This window comes from Sapajus apella, unplaced genomic scaffold (assembly GCF_009761245.1).
Source record: "Sapajus apella isolate SASKATOON/1434 unplaced genomic scaffold, GSC_monkey_1.0 scaffold118, whole genome shotgun sequence".
NCBI lineage: Eukaryota > Metazoa > Chordata > Mammalia > Primates > Cebidae > Sapajus > Sapajus apella.
In genome coordinates, this window is record NW_022437058.1 from 255,031 (window position 1) to 268,949 (window position 13,919).

General features: G+C 45.9%; 1 protein-coding gene across 1 annotated transcript; it reads left to right on the plus strand.

The window, feature by feature from the left end:
• Window positions 1–2,228: 2,228 nt before the first annotated feature.
• On the plus strand, window positions 2,229–2,885 carry LOC116538265 (acyl carrier protein, mitochondrial-like). Its single transcript, XM_032260550.1, has one exon. The coding sequence runs from the start codon at window positions 2,229–2,231 to the stop codon at window positions 2,721–2,723; it is 495 nt and encodes a 164-aa protein (XP_032116441.1). The 3' UTR covers window positions 2,724–2,885.
• Window positions 2,886–13,919: the final 11,034 nt, after the last annotated feature.

Sequence of the window (13,919 nt, forward strand, 5' to 3'; positions counted from 1 at the left end):
AAGTTATAAAGAAAATAAACTGGCCGGATGCAGCAGCTCACACCTGTAATCTCAGCACTTTGGGAGGCTGAGGCAGGTGGATCACTTGAGGTCAGGAGTTCCAGACCAGCCTGGCTAATAAGGTGAAACCCCGTCTCTACTAAAAATACAAAAATTAGCCAGGCGTGGTGGCATGTACCTGTAGTCCTGGCTACTCAGGAGGCTGAGGCAGAAGAATCACTTGAGCCTGGGAGGTGGAGGTTGCTGTGAGCCGAGATCGAACCATTGCACTCCAGCCTGGGCAACAACAGTGAAATTCCGTCTTCAAAAAAAAAAAAAAAAAGAAGAAGGAAAGAAAGAACAGAAACTGATAGATTTGGGCCATTTTAAAATTTAAACTTCTATATGAAAAGGCATAAACAAAGTTAAGCAAGTAATGCCAAAAAATGTTTTAACTAAAAGAAAAATGCAACAACCCAATGAAAGAAAAATGGACAAAGGACATGAGTCAACAATTTACATAATAAAAAACATGGGCTGGGTGCTCACACCTGTAATCCCAGCACTTTGGGAGGCTAAGGAGGGATGATTGCTTGAGCCCAGGAGGTCGAAGCTGCAGTGAGGCAGTCAAGGTCATGCCACTGCACTACAATCCAGACAACAGAGCAAGATCATGTCTCAAAATTTTTTTTTGAAAAAGAAAAATATGTGCCAGGGACAGTGGCTCATGCCTGTAATCCCAGCACTTTGGGAGCCTGAGGCAGGCGGATCACTTGAGATCAGGAATTCAAGATCAGCCTGGCCAGCACTGCGAAACCCTGTCTCTACTAAAAATACAAAAAATAACCAGGTATGGGGCGGGCACCTGTAATCCCAGCTACTCGGGGCCTGAGGCAGGAGAATTGCTTGAACCTGGGAGGCACAGGTTGCAGTGAGCCAAAATCGCATCAGTACTCCAATGGGGGCAACAGAGCAAGACACCATCTCAAAAAAAAGAGGAGAAAAATATAAATAAATGGTCAATAACAGATGCTTTCTCTCAATAGTTATCAGAGAAATGTAAAATAAAACAGAGAGCTATTTAAACTAATTAGATGAGCATAAATATTAAAAATTAATAGCATTCAGTACAGACTGATGCATATGTGTTGTATTTGACCGGAGCGTAGAAAGTTAGCACCAAGACAAAAGTATGCCAGATTGCAGGGTCATTTATTATGCCGGCGACCACAGAGGACTCACGTCTCTCAAACCTGTGGCGTCAAAGGGAGGGTGCCAAGACTTTTTATACCCGAAAAACCACCTTGGGAGTGGGGGTGAGGAGCGGGGATGGGGATGAAAAGGTTTCGGACATTCCAAGGGCTAGGGGATTCTGTGATTCACCTCCTGGGCGGAGACAAGGGCGGGGGTCTCCGGACATTCCAAGGTCTAGGGGACTTTTGTCATTCTGTTTGTTACCTCAGTGGTTTACACAAGTCAAGATATACATTTGTTTACACATTGTCTGGGTGGTGATAGAAGTCACAGATTTTAGCAGTTACTGATAAGAAAAGGTAAGCAGCTTTACATAGTTTTGCAGAACAAACTAGCAGTTCTATTTACAGCGGCCAAGAACAGTAGGTATTGTGAGGAGAATGGGGCAGCCATTGCAACTTATTTAAAAACAGTTTTGCATTTTATAAAAATAGCGTTGCTCAGGTTCTGGCTCCAGGCCAGCACAATATCACATATGTACATATGGAAAGAAGAGGAAGACCATATCCCCATTCAATTTTGGTAGAACATTTTTATAGAATTTTTAGATGAACTCTCTGGAAACATCTATCAACATTTACAGTATGCATATACTTTATGATAACAATTACATTTCCAGAAAGCTATCCCATAGAAACATTCATACACGTATACATGTGTTTATAGAAGTGTTGTTGGCCGGGCGCGGTGGCTCAAGCCTGTAATCCCAGCACTTTGGGAGGCCGAGGCGGGTGGATCACGAGGTCAAGAGATCGAGACCATCCTGGTCAACATCGTGAAACCCCGTCTCTACTAAAAATACAAAAAATCAGCTGGGCATGGTGGCGCGTGCCTGTAATCCCAGCTACTCAGGAGGCTGAGGCAGGAGAATTGCCTGAACCCAGGAGGCGGAGGTTGCGGTGAGCCGAGATCGCGCCATTGCACTCCAGCCTGGGTAACATGAGTGAAACTCCGTCTCAAAAAAAAAAAAAAAAAAAGAAGTGTTGTTTATCACGATGGAAAATAAAAACAATCGGCAGTGCATCCTGGGTCGGCGTAGCCATGGCGTCTCGTGTCCTTTCCTCCTGTGTGCGCCGCTGCCCCGGGTCTCCATGCTGGCCGCCGCCCAGCCTTTCAGCACCGCTCTGTGCTCTGCGGGGACCCGGACGGGGCGCGGGCCTTCGCAGCCGGCCTCGGCGCACGCGCAGGTTCCGGGCAGAGTTACACAGCTGTGCCGCCAGCATTGCGAAGCGCCCCCTTTGACATCAGAGGGCATCCAGGACCGTGTTCTTTACGTATTGAAACTCTGTGACAAGATGGACCCAGAGAAGCTTTCCGTAAATTCTCATTTTATGAAAGACCTGGGCTTAGACAGTTTGGACCAAGTGGAGATTATCATGGCCATGGAAGACGAATTTGGGCTTGAAATTCCTGATTTAGATGCGGAAAAGTCAACGTGTCCACAAGAAATTGCAGACTACATTGCAGATAAGAAGGATGTATATGAATAAAGTATCAGACCCTTTAGCTTTGTTGAGAGAGGACACAGATGATACTGATGAATGGCAGTGAGGACACAGCTCGGCATTATTGCTAGCTCTGACAGAGTAATTCAGAGGGAGTTGTATTTAAATTGTGTGAGTGTTTTTCTCTTTGAAAATGAATCTATAAAAAAAAAAAAAAAAGAAAACGGAAACAATCTAAATATTCATCAAAAGGGAAACTTAAACAAACTATGGCACCTTTTTAAAACAGAATACTAAATAGTGGTTTTACAAAAAATAGGAATTTCAGGCCGGGTGCGGTGGCTCTTGCCTGTAATTCCAGCACTTTGGGAGGCTAAGGTGGGCGAATCCCCTGAGGTCAGGAGTTTGAGACCAGCCTGGCCAACCTGGTGAAACCCTGTCTCTAAAAAAAAAAAAATAGGAATTTCAATTCAGGATGGCAGACCAATCAGACATACCTACCTCCCACCTGATGAGGTCTCATGATACAGAATTTAGAGGCACAGGATTGAATAAATCCAAAATATTAGAGCAAGAATGAGGTGGTGATGCAGGAGGGAGTGGTGGCCAACAGATGAGAAATTTCAGTACACTTGCGGGAGACACATACCAGTGGTAAGCATGTTCACCTAATTACGTTCTGTAAATGTGGTGAGCTCAAAGTGAGTTGGTAGGATGAAGGACAGAAGTCAGGATTGGGGTGAATGGGGAGAATTGACTGCTTGAGTTGGGTCCATTACTTACTCCCCATCCCCCCAATGGATAATTCAAGAGAACAAGAGATACATTTAAAAGTCTCTAACGTAAGGCCAGGCACAATGGCTCACTCAATCCCAGCACTTTGGGAGGCTGAGGCGGGTGGATCCTGAGGTCAGGAGTTCAAGACCAGCCTGACCAACATGGTGAAACCCCGTCTCTGCTAAAAACACAAAAATTAGCTGGGCATGGTGGCACACGCCTGTAATCCCAGCTACTCAGGTGGCTGAGGCAGGAGAATTGCCTGAACCTGGGAGGTAGAAGTTGCAGTCAGCCAAGATCAGAATATACACACACACATGCACACACACACACGTATATTTTTTTGAGACAGAGTCTCGCTCTGTCGCCCAGGCTGAGTGCAGTGGCACGATCTTGGCTCACTGCAACCTCTGCCTCCAGGTTCAAGCGATTCTCCTGCCTCAGCCTCCCTAGTAGCTGGGACTAAAGGCACGTGCTATCATGCCCGGCTAATTTTTGTATTTTTATTAGAGACTGGATTTCACTATATTGACCAGGCTGGTTTGAACTCCTGACCTCGTGATTCACCCGCCTCGGCCTCCCAAAGTGCTGGGATTACAGGTGTGTGTATATATATACATATATATGTATATATATATATGTATATATATATACTTTTTAACTACAAAACAAAGCCAGGAGAAATGGGGAGTTATTGTTTAATGGGTATAGGGTCTCATCTGTAGGGCATTAGAATGTGCTATCCCAGGACAGGTGAGGTAGCTCATGCCTGTAATCCCACCACTTTGGGAGGTGGAAGCAGGCAGACTGCATGTCTGTAGTACCAGCTACTCTGGAGGCTGAGGTGGGAGAATCACCTAAGTCCAAGAGGTTGAGGCTGCAGTGTGCCATTATCATGCCACTGTACTCCAAACTGGGTGACAGAGCAAGACCTTTAAAAAAAAAGGTGTTATCCTAGGCCGGGTGCGGTGGCTCATACCTATAATCCCACTGCACTCCAGCCTGGGCAATAGAGTGAGACTCTATCTCAAAAAAAAAAAAAAAAGTGTTAACCCAAAACATTTCTCTTTGACATAATTATTATTTTGAGCCAAAGACTCTAGTTGAGAAACAGCAGATGCCAAAAAAGCTCTCTGCCCTCCCCCTGATTTGCCTAAAAGCAGGCTTAGAGGCTTAATCACCTGAGGCTCTTTTTGGCCCTGAGACAGCACCCAAGGGGAATCTAGGTAACAAACCTTGCCAAAATAATGATCTTCCTTCCCAAGTTGCCCTGCATATCTTCACCTTCCCACGGACTGCTATCCAGAAAAGCTTAGACATCTTTTCCTTTGTCTCATCACTTCTCAACAAATCTATTGTTCTTTGTCAAGATGCAGTACAACCTCACGTCTTTTTTTTTTTTTTTTGATAAGATGGGGTTTCACCATGATGGCCAGGCTGGTCTTGAACTCCTGACCTCAGGTGATCCACCCACCTCGGCCTCCCAAAGTGCTAGGATTGCAGGCATGAGCCACCATGCCTGGCCACAAGCTCATGTCTAACCACTCCTCTGAGTTACTCCTCCCTAAGTGCTGCAGTGTGTTTGCACAGTGCACATGTTAACAAAATTCCGTTTGTTTTTCTTCTGTTTGTTTGTTAATCTTTTATCAGTTTAATTTCCAGGGTCCCAGCTGGTAAACCTGGAAGGGTAGGGAAGAAGCTTTTTTCCCTCCCCTACACAGTTCTGCAAGATGATAAAAGTTCTGTGGGTGGGGTGTAGTGGCTCACGTCTGTAATCCTAGCACTTTGAGTGGCTAAAGTAGGAGGACTGTTTGAGCTCAGGAGTTCAAGACCATCCTGAGCAATATAACGAAACTCCATCTCTACGAATAATACAAATATTAACCAGGTGTGGTGGTGAGCGCCTATAGTTCCAGCTACTTGGGGAACTGAGGCAGGAAAATCACTTCAGCCCAGGAGGTAGAGGTTGTAGCCCAGGGAACGGAACAAAACCCTGTCTCAAAAAAAAAAACAAAGCGGGGGACATGGGGGGTACACACTGGGCTGTGTCCCCTGAGCTTCCCTTCTCCTCCTGTCTGTGGTGGCATGGCTGCAGCTCTGGCAGCCATCTTGGGACCAGAGGGAAGGCAGTCAGGAGACACTGAGACCTCGATTATGGCATCCAGCTGGGAAACTCCAAACACCACCAGTCCCTATTCTGCTTTTTCTTAAACCCTTTGAGTTTGAGTCACTATTATTATCATTATTATTTTTTCTTTTGAGAGAGAGAGAAAGAGTTTCACTTCAGGCTGGAGTGCAGTGGTGCAATCTTGGCTCACTGCAACCTCCACCTCCAGAGTTCAAGCGATTCTCCTGCCTCAGCCTCCCTAGCAGCTGGGACTACAGGTGTGTGCCACCACGCCCGACTAATTTTTTGTATTTTTGGTAGAGATGGGGTTTCATTGTGTTAGCCAGGATGGTCTCGATCTCCTTACCTTGTGATCTGCCAGCCTCGGCCTCCCAAAGTGCTGGGATTATAGGTGTGAGCTACCACGCCTGGCCAAGTCACTATTATTTTGTGCTTGCTGTTAGATGCAGCCAAAGGCAATCCCTAACTGATGCATTCTTGTTATATCCTATTCCTGTTTCATGTGAACCAGTCCTGGCAGCACCTAGCAGAAACCTTTGCAGAGCAGCCTTTTTACAAAGACTTGTTGAGTGACAGAAATTGACTTGGGATTGTTATAACTTATGTCAAACTGAGAACAGCACCACCAAATGCACTGGTGCTCTGAAAACCTCTTAAAGGAAAGCAGAAGCCTTCCCCAGGGAGGAACATGAAGAACTAACAACTCTGCACCTTAAGGAAACTTCCATCAGTCTTGTCTAAGGAGGAAAGTAGATAGCTTATGTCCCGGCAGATGAGGTAATAAGACAGGCCCTCCACTGTGAATTTATGTGTTCCAGCCCCTTGAGAAGTAAACTGCCTGAAGCCAATCAACTTGTGGGTATTAGTGCCAAGGAGCAGGTGACAAATTGCCCCCTGCTCATTATAACGGAAGCCAGAATGCCTCAGCTCTCAGGAGAGAGGTGTTAACCCCTCATATCCTCTTCTGCAGTGGAGCACTTCATGAAAACTAGAGAATTGTTTCCCTTTATTCTTGGTAGTCAATAACAATCAGTTATTTGGGGAGAAATATTAGGCTTAAAAACAAACAAACAAAAACACACAAAAAAATCACTTATACCATGGACATAGGAGACAAAAGAATTCTTAGCCCTCCTCATTAAAAAGACTACTAAACCAGCCAGGTGCAGTGGCTCTGGCCTGTAATCCCAGCACTTTGGGAGGCTGAGGCGGGTGGATCACCTGAGGTCGGGAGTTCAAGACCAACCTGACCAACATGGAGAAACCCCATCTCTATAAAATTTTTTTTTTAAATTAAAAAAATAGAAAAAAGACCACTAAATCATAAATCACACAGGTTGTAGAAGCATAAAACAAATATTCAAGTTGCCTGTCCGGTTTCATTTTTGGGATCAGAAACTTGGGGCTGAAAAGCTAAATATTTGGCAACTAATTTGGGAACTTAAATTCATGCTTGGAAAGCTCTTAATGTCTAAAAGGAAAATAGATAATATTGATATTCTTCCCAAATAACTACACATTCACTATCATCGCACGCACGCCCACAAATGTGGATGCTTAACTGGATTTTGTTTTCTTTGTTCTAAACTGATCTGGTATTTATAGTTCTAATGATCTCTCCCTAATGAGGGCTGTGGTTTTAAGGGCCACTCCCCTTCCAACATCTACTATTACTTCCCTTCTTTTTCTCTTTTTCCTTGACAATTGGGCCCTTTCCTCCAGTCTCTAGGTCCAAAAGAAATCACATTCTAGTAAGAGGATCTAGTTAATGTAAAATTTTTTTTTTTTTTTTTTTTTTTTTTTTTGAGACGGAGTTTCGCTCTTGTTACCCAGGCTGGAGCGCAATGGCGCGATCTCGGCTTACCGCAACCTCCGCCTCCTGGGTTCAGGCAATTCTCCTGCCTCAGCCTCCTGAGTAGCTGGGATTACAGGCACGTGCCACCATGCCCAGCTAACTTTTTGTAGTTTTTTTAGTAGAGACGGGGTTTCACCATGTTGACCAGGATGGTCTCGATCTCTTGACCTCGTGATCCACCCGCCTCGGCCTCCCAAAGTGCTGGGATTACAGGCTTGAGCCACCGCGCCCGGCCAATGTAAAATTTTATACATTTTCTATGCTGGGTTTCATATAGCACTTTTAAAAACAATAATGAAAATTGTGTTGACTTAGATGGACACTTTGATTAACCTTTCGCCTATAAATTGTATTTGATGGCTGGGGGCACAGTGGCTCATGCCTGTAATGCCTGTAATCCCAGCACTTTGGGAGGCTGAGGTGAGCAGATCACCTGAGGTCAGAATTTCGAGACCAGCCTGGCCAACGTGTTAAAACCTCGTCTCTACTAAAAATACAAAAATTAGCCAGGCATGGTGATGTGTACCTGTAATCCCGGCTACTCAGGAGTCAGAGGCAGGAGAATGGCTTGAACCTGGGAGGCAGAGGTTATAGTGAGCCAAGATCGCGCCACTTTACTCCAGCCTGGGTGACAATGAGACTCCATCTGAAAAGAAAAGAAAAGAAAGAAAAGAAAAGAAAAAAAAGAAAAGAAAAGGAAAGGAAAGGAAAGAAACAATGTCAACAGTAGATATCAAAAACACTTTCACTTACTATTTTATTATTTATTTTTACTTTTTCCAGACAAGGTCTCCCTCTGTTGCCCAGGCTGGAGCACAGTGGCAAGATCATGGCTCACTGCATCCTTGACCTCCAGGGCTCAATCAATTCTCACACCTTAGCCTTCTGAGTAGCTGGGATCACAGGCATATGCTGGCATGCCTGACTATTTTTTTTTATTTTTTATTTTTTGTGGAGACATGTCTCTTTATATTGCTCAGGCTGATCTCAAACTCCTGGGCTCAAGCAATCCTCCCACCTCAGCCTCCCAAGACACTGGGATTATAGGCATGAGATACTATATCTAGCCTTCTTTCATTTTTGAGAAGTGACTAACAAAGAATACAAAAACTAGCTGGCTGTGGTGGCATGCACCTGTAGTCCCAGCTACTGGGAGGTTGAGGTGGGAGAATCTCTTGAACGAGGAAGAATCGCATGAACCCACGAGGAGGTTGCAGTGAGCTGAGATCAAGCCATCGCACTCCAGCCTGGGTGACAGAGTGAGACTCCACCTCAAAAACTAAAAATAAATAAAAATAAAAATTAGCTGAGATAAATGGAGTGATCTTGTAGTATCCATTAATGTGCTACTTAAATTCAGGGATGTGTCATGCAGACGCCCCCACTGAGGCCTCCTCCCTGCTTTGGAAGTCCTCACCTCCCTTCCCTCCAACACCAGAGACTGGTTGATAGGCACAGCAGTTCTCCCTTAACTCTAAGAATGAAGAGGTGAACACATGATTTATTTCTCTACTTTATACTTTTTTTTTTTTTTTTTTTTTTTTTGAGACGGAGTTTCACTCGTGTTACCCAGGCTGGAGTGCAATGGCGCGATCTCGGCTCACCGCAACCTCCGCCTCCCGGGTTCAGGCAATTCTCCTGCCTCAGCCTCCTGAGTAGCTGGGATTACAGGCACGTGCCACCATGCCCAGCTAATTTTTTGTATTTTTAGTAGAGACGGGGTTTCACCATGTTGACCAGGATGGTCTCGATCTCTTGACCTTGTGATCCACCCGCCTCGGCCTCCCACAGTGCTGGGATTACAGGCTTGAGCCACCACGCCCAGCCTAACTTTATACTTTTCTACCAGTCTCCTAGGGAATAATCACACCTGCTCGCCTGAGGACACTCTTTCCCACATTTTGTACTTCAATGGCTGCAGAGTAAAGGATGACAAGAATCTGAAAACACTGCCCACTCGTTCATTCACCAAATCAAAAAACTCACAACTCTTTCCCCCCCAAAACTCAACAGAACCAGAAACAGCCACGAGGCTACTTCTCTATTTCCGACCTGGGCTGGTTCACCCCTCTGTAGGCAACCTGGCGGTCCCCCGCTCCCAGGAGGTCACCATATTGATGCCGAACTTAGTGCGGACACCTGATCGGCATAGCACACTACAGCCCAGAACTCCTGAACTCAACAGATCCTCCAGCCTCAGCCTCCCGAGTAGCTGGGACTGCAGGCACATGCCAATGTGCCCGGCTCTATTTCCTTCTCGACCATGTTAAAGAAAAATTTTTCTAACTCTTGTTAAAATGATTGGGAAGACTTATCTAAGATTATTGCAACAGAGGAGAGAGATCAGGCTGAACTCCAAAGGCAGGAGAGACAGCTGGGACTGATAGCCAAAGAGCAGTGTGGGGTCAGTGGGTGGAATATTACTAAAAGGAGCCCCCAAGGGTCAGGAGATTCTGGCTAACCCAGCCTAATGAGACTCTTGCTAAAGCAGGCCAGGGACATTTAGACTTAGAAAGCATCACCTTATCAAAGGTGGAGGATGGTCAACTTGATGAGACATCAAGGGTGGCCAGATTTCAAGGAAGACGGGACTCTCATAAAACTAACTCCCAGAGATCTCTTTATAAAGGCACTCATGATCTAACCACCTCCCAAAGACTCCACCTGATACCATCACTTTAGGGATTTCTACTTATAAATGCAGGAGGGACACAAACAGACTATAGCAGTACTATTAGCTTTTAATAATCCCACACTTTGGCTAGGCACAGTGGCTCACATCGAAATCCCAGCACATTGGGAGGCTGAGGTTGGGGAATGACTTGAGGCCAGGAGTTTGAGGCCAGTCTGGGCAACATGGCGAAACCCCATCTCTACTAAAAATACAAAAATTAGCCAGGTGTGGTGGCACATGCCTGAAGTCCTAGCTACTTGGGGGACTGAGGCAGGAGAATTGCTTGAACCTGGGAGGCGGAGGTTGCAGTGAGCCAAGATCACACCACTGTACTCCAGCCTGGACAATAGAGTGAGACTCCATCTCAAAAAACCACAACAACAACAAAAAAAAAACCAGATACTATCTGAGACTGGGTATTTATAAAGAAAGGTTTAATTGACTCACAGTTCCACATGACTGGCGAGGCCTCAGGAAACTTACAATCGTGGCAGAAGGTGAAAGGGAAACAAGGACCTTCTTCACATGGCGACAGGAAAGAGAAGTGCAAGCAGAGAAAGTACCAGACGCTGATAAAACCAACAGATGGGCCGGGTGTGGTGGCTCACGCCTGTAATCCCAGCATTTTGGGAGGCCAAGGTGGGCAGATCACAAGGTCAAGGGATTGAGACCATCACGGCCAATGTGGTGAAGCCCTATCTCTACTAAAAAATACAAAAAAAAAAAAAAAAAAAAATAGCTGGGCGTGGTGACACACGCCTGCAATCCCAGCTACTCAGGAGGCTGAGGCAGAAGAATCACTTGAGCCAAGGAGGAGGAGGTTGCAGTGAGCTGAAATCTCACCACTGCACTCCAGCCTGGTGACAGAGCAAGACTCTGTCTCAAAAAACAAACAAACAAAAACTATCAGATCTTGTGAGAACCCACTATCACGAGAACAACATGGGGGAAACCATCTCCATCCTCTAATCACCTCCCTCCCTCCACATGTGGGGATTAGAGGTCCGTCTCTGGACACGTTGAGATGACAATTCCAGGTGAGATTCGGGTGGGGACACAGAACAAAACCATAACAGTGCATATCAGAGCCATCCTCTTGGGGTTGACCTCACAAAGAAACTGTTGTTTCATTGTCCTCTACCCTGGTTTGAGCATCAGGCTGGCATGGAGCAAGGCTTCATCATATGCCCTCCTGGGAAGACCCTGAATCCTGTCAATACCACCCCATATAGACAGTGACCATTTGGGTAATCCATCATAAGCATGTGAGACCTTTCTGGTTATTGATTATTCAGATCCAAAGAGATGAGGTGGTAACAAGCGCACACTGAATATCTTTGAGTCTCTCATAGGGGTCAGGACATGCTATCCCAAATTGTGGCCCCTTGACATTTGACAAAACAGCCAAGGCAGGAAGGTCACTCTCACTTTCCCTTCACCCTTTTCCTCTTAAGCAGGTCACTAAACTCTCATTTTTTAGATGTCTTCTCTGCACTCAGAGGAAAGGAATGTCCTTATCTCTGAAGGCACAAGGACACAGAGAAGAATCTGAACAAACATGCCTTTCAAGTCCAAGGTCTATTACCATTAGATCATGTGGTCTTTGTTCAATCACACTTCTGCACACTTGTCCATTCTTCATCGACTTAACGTAAGAATATATAGGTTTCCCTGTTTCTTTGGGTCTTCATTTCTTTTATTATAGGGGCTTCAGACATGAACCTACTGATGGGGAAGAAAAGGTGGTTTATTGGGTTGTTGTTGCTGTTTTTTTTTTTTTTTTTGGAGATAGAGTCTTGCTCTGTCCCCCAGGCTGGAGTGCAATGGTGTAATCTCATCTCACTGCTCAACCTCCACCTCTAGGTTCAAGTGATCCCCTCGCCTTCGTCTTCTGAGTAGCTGAGACCACAGGTGCACACTACCACGACTGGTAAATTTTAAAATATTTTTTGAAGAGACAGGCCCCACTGTGCTGCCCAGGCTGATCTTGAACTTGTGGGCTCAAATGGTCCTCCCATCTTGGCCTCCAAAGTGCTGGGATTATGAGCATGAGCCACTGAACCAAGCCAAAAAAGGTTATTTCTTTGTCCATACATCTCCTACCATTGGTACGTTGTTCTAAATTCCTCTGAGGCTCTGAAAACCTGGTCTGATGCTTATTGAATGGGTAAATTGAGAGGAAAAGGGTTTATAAGGTGAAAGAAGTTGGTGCCACTTCACTAGTGTGAAGATATTTTTCTTAAGGTTAGGAGGACCTTTCTCAGGAGCACTTGGGGGTTTTCTTCCTTGTCAACTTCTTCCATCACAAGAGAGAAAATAGTGTTTGCCCTTATCAAAGGCCAAATGTGGAAACCTTCGACAGTGCTTATCCATTGCCACTCATGACTTTCCCCGCCAGGGGTAGGGGGCTGCCCACACGCAGCTGGGGAAATAAGAACATCTGAACCCTGAAGCACAGCTGTAAATCATTGAAAACAGCCTTTGTTCACAAAGCACACTGCTGGCTTCCAAAATTTCTCAGCTGGCCAAGTGCAGTGGCTCATGCCTATAATCCCAATGCTTTGGGAGTCCAAGGCAGGAGGATTGCTTGAGCCCAAGAGTTCAAGATGAGCCTGGGGCTTGAACCCATGGGGAGACTCCATCTCCACAAAAAATAAAAAATTAGACCAGGCGTGGTGGTTCATACTTGTAATCCTAGCACTTTGGGAGGTCAAGGCAGGCCGATCACCTGAGGTCAGGAGTTCAAGACCAGCCTGGCCAACATGGTGAAATCCTATCTCTACTAAAAATACAAAAATCAAGTCCATTCCTGTAATCCCAGCTACTTGGGTGGCTGGGGCAGGAGAACTGCTTGAATCCAGGAGGCAGAGGTTGCAGTGAGCAGAGATCACACCACTGTACTCCAGCCTCTGTGACAGAGTGAGACTCCATCTCAAAAAAAATAAAATAAAATTAGCTGGGTGTAGTGGCTTGTGTTTTAGTTACTCGGGAGGCTGAGGTGGGAGGACTGGCTGAGCCAGGGAAGTTGAGACTGTGGTAAATTGGGATCACGCCACTGTACTCCAGCCTGGGCAACAGAGTGAGACCCTGTCTCAAAAAAAACAACAAAAAAAGTTATCTGTGCTCTTACCCAGAAGCTCCCCTCAGTCTCAGAGGCCACCAGATAGGGCATTGGTGCCTCATCTATCCCAATGTTAGGCCACAGAGTGAGCTCTGGCTCCAGGGTCCCGCTGTGTCAAACCCTAGGACAATAAAGTCCTCTGACAACAGGGATGAACCTTGCATTCCAATAACATGTCAACCTAATGGTTCCATGGAGAATATCTGGAGAATTCCACTGTGGCCTTTGCTGGTGTCTCTAGGATGGAGCCTCTCCAGGGAAGGCTGGTGAGTGAGCCTGTGTCCAACAAGACAGGAATCTGCACAGCAGGAACCTACCCAGCAGCTCCAGTGACAGGCACGTGAAGGTCCTGGCTCCTAGTGCAAAAGCACATACAAAGGAGAAATAAGGAGGCTTAATTTTCCCTGTGGAAAATAAGAGACTCCTGAAGCTTTTCCCTCTTTCTTTCCTCCCTCCCTCCCTCTCTCTCTCCCGCCCTCCCTTCCTTCTTTCCTTCCTTCCTTCCTTCCTTTTGAGATGGAGTCTCACTCTGTGGCCTAGGCTGGAGTGCAGTGGAGTGATCATAGGTCACTGCAATCTTTTTTTTTTTTTTTTTTTTGAGACAGAGTCTCGCTCCATTGCCAGGTGCCAGGCGCCAGGCTGAACTGCAGTGGCGCAATCTCGGCTCACTGCAACCTCTGCCTCCT